The 6589-nt window shown below is 34.9% G+C and overlaps 1 protein-coding gene across 1 annotated transcript; it reads right to left on the reverse strand.

Annotated features, from left to right (window-relative positions):
• Nucleotides 1–2631: 2631 nt before the first annotated feature.
• LOC134259762 (prolactin-releasing peptide receptor-like) lies at nucleotides 2632–6182 on the reverse strand. Its single transcript, XM_062742366.1, has 2 exons — nucleotides 4575–6182; nucleotides 2632–3833 (listed from the first exon to the last, which is right to left on the reverse strand). Exons 1-2 carry the CDS (start codon nucleotides 5730–5732, stop codon nucleotides 3750–3752), a joined length of 1242 nt encoding a protein of 413 aa, XP_062598350.1. The 5' UTR covers nucleotides 5733–6182; the 3' UTR covers nucleotides 2632–3749.
• Nucleotides 6183–6589: the final 407 nt, after the last annotated feature.

The following is a 6589-nucleotide window of genomic DNA, read 5'->3' on the forward strand; positions in this document are numbered from 1 at the left end:
ACCTTCATCACCTGCATACGGGGTTTAGATCTCGCAGTTGATTTTTCGATGCGCAAGAGCATGCTCTACGTATGTACAATTTTTAAAACGAGGTAAACTATTGATAAACAAGTTGATGAAACAGCAATATCAGCAATCTTGTTTAAGTCATCATTTCGTAAGTTCTTTGGTCGATACAATGACCTTGTCAGCAAATACATTGTACAAATTATCATTGTGTCAAATGCTGACAGACGTTTTTCATACAAATTGTAAACCCATTATTTACACACTGAATTGACGACGGATTTTTCCGTTGTTTTCCAATAATGACAAGCAGCATACGGCGGCTGTTACTGTTTGGCAGGGGATACTTACTCCACCATATCACCTGATCCAACCTCTGGTGTTTTGGAAGTCCGTATTTGCTCTGCTCCTAGTTTGTATTGTTTATTGGACTTTTGAGCTTGGATACTATTCGTTATCTCCATATATTTCATTATAGACCTATATAAATAACTTGACAATATCCAGTCTGCCTTTATCATATAAAGATCTCACGGTGGATGTGTTTGATGTTATATTAACTAAGGAATATACGTCGGTCCGTGTTTTATGGACTGTTTACATATTAGTATCGTTTATAGATTTCTTTTTACCGATCGGTCAAAATGCTACCTTCATCCTTTTCATTAACTGTATTCAGTAGTAGGTATGTTTTTTTAGACATCAAAGTTTTTATTGAAGTCTGCAAATTGAATAATAAGCTTAATCAAGGCTTTATTTCTTCCAAAGAAAGTCAAATCGAGATATACACAATGAAAAAATAGATAATCAAATCTATGGAGAGAATTTTTTAGAAACATGAGAGGGGAAACAACACTTAAATCATATCATAATTTGATCGTTAATACCCAAATTAACATTTTAAAACTCATAAATACTGTATCCATTTCAACTGCATGATATAATCTACTTTTTCTGCACGATGAATTGCAACGTAAAATTATCCCAAAATAATCATTTTTTTATTATCTTAATTGGAGAAATATTACATCATCAATTAGATTTCTTTGTAAAAAGAAACGGTTTTCAAATAAGTGTAAAAAAGATTCCTTCCAACAAATTCAAGTAAACAAGCATATGCGTGTATAGAATTATGGAAAAAGACAGATCTATTGTTCAAAGAAACAACATGATATTACTAGTTCTTTAATTTCACCTTGTCAACTACAGAGACCTATAAAGCCAGACCCGTCCCTAGGAGTTTTCTGTAAATGACGCCATCTTTTGTCTTGAAGATGACAACCAGCTACGAAGGATTCTACCTCAGTCAATATATGTCACTTAAACTGACATGTTTTCTGGAGATTTTTCTGACATCTGTCTTGGGGTTGTCCGCAATGATCTAATTATTAACATTTACACGTCGTTATTTTCATCTTGACTCTCTTGTTAAAAAGATTGAAGTGAATACTTTTTTTAAATAAAAATGAAATTATTAGTTTAACATTGTCATCGTTCATTTGTAAAATTAATTTATTTAAAACATACTGAATGTACACTTACATAAAAGTACGCTGAAGTTTGATATTAAAAAGATGTTTGGGTTTCTGATTGACGATTTCTCTGTAGATTTTGGAGACCAAGTCCTATCAGTTTTTCCCCTTTATATAGATTTACATGTATTTTGCTCATAATTTTAAAGGTCGATCAGTGCTCGTTTTCTTCACCTTTTTGATTGACTCTATTAGCTTTATTTGCTTATTGAAGTTCCATTTCTATTTACCCCACAAAAGCGACTTCACTTTTCTATGTGTCTGACTTTGGACACCAGAACTGCAAATTGGCATTTAATATGATTGAATCACTCTTTACCTCTTTTCGAAACTGTTTTTTGCATTTATTAACAGGAAATCTAAAACAAAACATCATTAATCTCTTAGTATTTCGAGTAGGATTAATTTTCAAAGTGATGCATACTACTCACAGGTATAAGTTGATGTCACAGTGATTCCAACAACCCTTTTTAAACCCATGTCAAGAGATATTTCAACTGACTAAAAATACTACGTATTTGAAGGTTGCATCTTGTGATCATACCATTTCTTACTTAATTTCAGCATGTTTAATTAAAAGAGGTTCCTTTTTTTTTTGCTTGTTTGTTTAACGCCCTTTCGAGAATTTTCATTCATATTTACAATTTACTAGTAGCCACCAACACATTGGTGGGTGGAGGGATGCAAATTAAAACCTTCAGTACACTCTTACTGCCCCAGTGAGGATTCTTCGTCTTACATTGCCGGAACCTAAATACTGCGATGTGAGACCTTCAAATACACGGTCTCATTCGAAGCACTGGGCCACAGTCCCGCACTGGGATTAGAACCCGCGACGTAAAGAACAACTCCTGAATTTGCGACGTTGAAGCAAACGCTATAACTAATGGTTCTTGAAGTATTCTTTCAAAACCTCTTCTTTTTATAGGAGAATTCGCATTTTTTTGTTTTAGCTTAAGATAAATTAGAAATAAAATTCCTATTGGTACATATTTTGATCAAAAATAAAATTAGACGTTATGACAGAAATAATTACTAACTAGGAAATACATCTCATAAATCTTTGTAAAAAATCATTTTATTCAGTGCCTGACCATATAATGGAATCATAACAAAGGATAAAGTAATAGTTCTATAGCAGACAAATGGCATTTCCTCCCAGACAGTTGTTAAATCGGGGTTTTTATCTGGTTTGTTACACGACTGACGAGGCGGCTCTCACTTTTAATCTCGTACATTCTGTGCGGGCCATTTAGCAGCCTGTGAACAAGGATCGATAGCGCTGTTCACAGCATCCAACCTGTTTGTGTCAAAGACGTGTATTAACTGCCTCAATTACTAAAATAAAACATCTATATATAGGTGCTGTTGCTATTTTTGATTATTTTGAATCAGGGTTGGCGATTAAAAAGTGTTTGTCCTTTATGAATATTGTTTGGCTTTAAGTGCTCTTTGAAGGACTGGGGTAAATTTTGATCAACGAACACAAAAGTAATTTCCACATCCTAATACTATAACGCACAGTTTGGTACTTCCCAACAACAATGAACGGACTCCACTCATTCGGTAAACTTTATGATCTTAAAAAAACTTTTTTAATCTTTTCCGATAAAATCTTTATCAAACCCTATTTGGTATCCGAAATAAAATCTTTTGTTGTTAACTTTAGTGTCCACTCAATTGATCTCGTCCAAATGTATCCGGATCACTTCAATTGTTCTCAACGACAGGGGCTCCCTGAAGTGCTCTCCTTATATTGTACCATTCTGAATTATAAGTGTTCTATAACATGCATAAGTTCCTCTCAGAATCTGGACCAAGTCTCTCATTCTGAATCGTAAGTGTTTAGTCAGACAGTCTCATCATATTGTATTTGGATGAAAGCTCCAATTTGTTTGGAACTATGACAGTCCCATAAGTTGCTCTCAGAATCTATCTTTCTGAATCATAAGTGTTTATTCAGACGGTCTCATTATATTGTTTCCGGATTAAAACTTCTGTATTGAACTACAAGTGTTCCATAAGATGTTCTTGTTAAACAGTATCCGGACCAGATCTACTCTTCTGAATCATGTGTCCCATCAACTGATCTCGTCAAATGTATCCGGGTTGCATCTATTGTTCCTTAACATAGGAGAATCCCCAAGCGTTCTCGTTGTCATAAATCCGAATGCAATTTATTCTTCTGAATTATCCCCTCAATTGGTCTGGTTATAATGTATCCGGACCAAATATATCCTTCTGAACTGTAAGTGTTGCCTCTGTTGTCCTGAATGTAGAAACCGGAACCGTGATCTGCCGGAAATGAGTAAACAAGTATAAATAAATAGAATTATAATATTTGATTACCGATTTTTTTCAACGCCTTTTTGGTCAAATTCATTAGAGGTAAAAAGGTAAAAACATTTAAAAAAAATTGGTATCAATGTCGTTGTTCAAAACTTACAGCCGTGTAGATGAAGAAGTAAAAATAAGAATTTGCGATAAAAAGCATGTTTGGTTCATGGTGTAATAGTTCATGCGTTATAAATCACAATTTGAGCCAAAACTTCAAAAATCTTGTCCATGTAAAACGTGTAAATAAGCGTTAGTTTCCTCCAATAATTTAAAGTTATAACACATACGAGTATTTACTGTATTTCCCAAGATACAGAGTGAGAAGAGATGTCTTCTCGTTTGTTATTTACGACCGTTAATGCTAATTTTAATGTTCGCAAATTACTAGAAAAACAGCAGAGGTGGTAAAACAGACATTGGCGACCGTTAAACAGCACTCACGATCGCAAGCAAAGGCATCAATTCCCATTGTAATTAAATTTATTGGTTGTGAAAACTTGTTTTGTACGTTAAGTCCTATTTAGCCGGGTTTTGCTTTCGTGCTGTAATAAATATGCCGAAGAACGACTGTGCTTGAAATTGTCTTAATCTTAAGAAGGTATTTCTTTTTCCCTCAGAAAATTTACGAAAGAAATAATTTTTAATATAGCTACAAAAAGGGATAAAATTCATGGAAAAACAAACGAATTGAAATACTACCTTTTTAGATTTCCTTTTCCTGCCAAGTTTGAAATAACCTTTGAGTCTGTCTTTTGTGGATTCTGACATTTTCCAAGATGCAAATAAGATTGGGTTAACGCAAGTTGATAGGAAACCAAACCACGTGAAAGTTATGTACGTAAGATCAAAATGACCAGTGTTGTTGCCGCTCTCATGAACAAAAAATTGAACTAAAATCAAAATATTCAGTGGACACCAACAAACAGCAAACAGGGTGATCATGGAAATGACATATCTGTGAGTTCGTTTCTCTGTTGGAAGGTCAAGATCATCTTCACTGCAGGTGTGTTCAGACTGCGTGGTATGACGTAAGTTTGAGTCTTCTGATCCAATTCTGGAAGTCTCGTCATCATTGAGAGTTAAACGAGATGAACAAGTCATGTTATTAGAATTTGTTTCGAAATGTATAGATATGGAGGTTGTTTCTAATGACTTTAGCTCTGCAGAAACTTTAAGGAACAGAAACCCAATCGTGGCAAGAGGCATGGCGTACAACGTTATGAACATAGCTCTGATGTATTCTTCAATATGCCGTTCTTGGTTTATGTAACAAATACCAACACCAAAGAAGCGGTATCCCAAAATGGCACCCAAGTCGATGTACTTGATATAGACAGCATAGGGGAGTACAATACATACTGACACTACCCAAACACCTATAATACAAAGACCAGCAGGTAAGCGAGACCGAAAGGGGTTAACTATCAACCGATATCGATCTATTGCAATCATAAAATAAGTTAACATTGAAGAATGAATGGGGAAGCATTGCAACATGGGTAAAAAGAAACACATGAAGCTTCCAAAAATCCAATTATGTATCAATAAATTGGCAAGGGACACTGGAAGAACAAATATACATTTCAGGATGTCAGAGAAGGCAATATTCCCCAGGAAGAGAAACGTCTGGTCTCTATACAGTCTTCTCTTCCCAATCACTATCAGTATCGCAAGGTTTCCACAGAAGCCAAATATGCCAACGAGAGCATGAAGAAACATAAATAACGGATACACGTAACGGAGGGAGCGCCGAACATGAGGCTGGGTGAAATCGACATCGTTTGTGCTATTTTTGTCTTCTATGTACTTAAAGACGAGTTCTAAAAAGGCCCGGTCTCCATGTTCAACGAGCGACATCACAGCCCAGTATTTTCTCTCTCTTAGAATCAAGTATCCCAGGGTAGGAAGGACGAGCACTGTCAGAGCCCAGTATTCAAGTATAGGAAATTAGCTCCCTGTCATAGAGTTCTGAGACGATAAAGGATCAGCCCGGAATCCGATGGAAGAAAATTAGCTTACTATTACAGTCCGGTATCGAAGGAAAGAAGGATAGGAAATTATTTCTCTGTTATAACCCGGTATTCGAGGGTAGAAAATGAGCTTACTATCACAGCCTGATATGGCAAGGCACGATGTGGCGATCTGTTACAGTCTTGTCTCTTATCCTGAATGGTAAGAAACTGGTGCTTTGTTACAGTCGAGTATTCTATTTATAGATAGATAGAATATAGTTACAGCTGATGTCCAATTCTTAAGGAATTCATTCTCTACTACCGTCCATTGTCCTTAAGGCTTCATTTAGGTCTTTTGTCACTGCAAAATAAAATTATAACAATTAACGGAACAAATATTTATAACTTGCAATAAATTAGGTTTTCTTTCAAAACCAAGCATGTAACTTAAGGACATACGCAACGTAGTTTGAACATTTTTGCCTTTTTCCATGGAGTTGAAGAGTTCCCATTCTTGAAGGAACTGTGTTCTGTATTTGAATTTCTATATATGGTGTTGTACACTTCTTCTAAAATAATTTTAGATAAAAGAAACATTTAGAATATACGTTTAGTATATTTATATATTTTCTTTGAATCATCCAAGAATTTTCATCAATTGATATTTTTCACAAACCTCTGGTAACGCCTGCTGATTTTTTTGTCTATGAACATCTGATGATACTATAATCTCAAATTAAGAATATCTTTAAAAATTATCAG

Source organism: Saccostrea cucullata, unplaced genomic scaffold, assembly GCF_032062105.1.
Source record: "Saccostrea cucullata isolate Sc308-1 unplaced genomic scaffold, CSIRO_AGI_Scuc_v1 ctg452, whole genome shotgun sequence".
Lineage (NCBI taxonomy): Eukaryota > Metazoa > Mollusca > Bivalvia > Ostreida > Ostreidae > Saccostrea > Saccostrea cuccullata.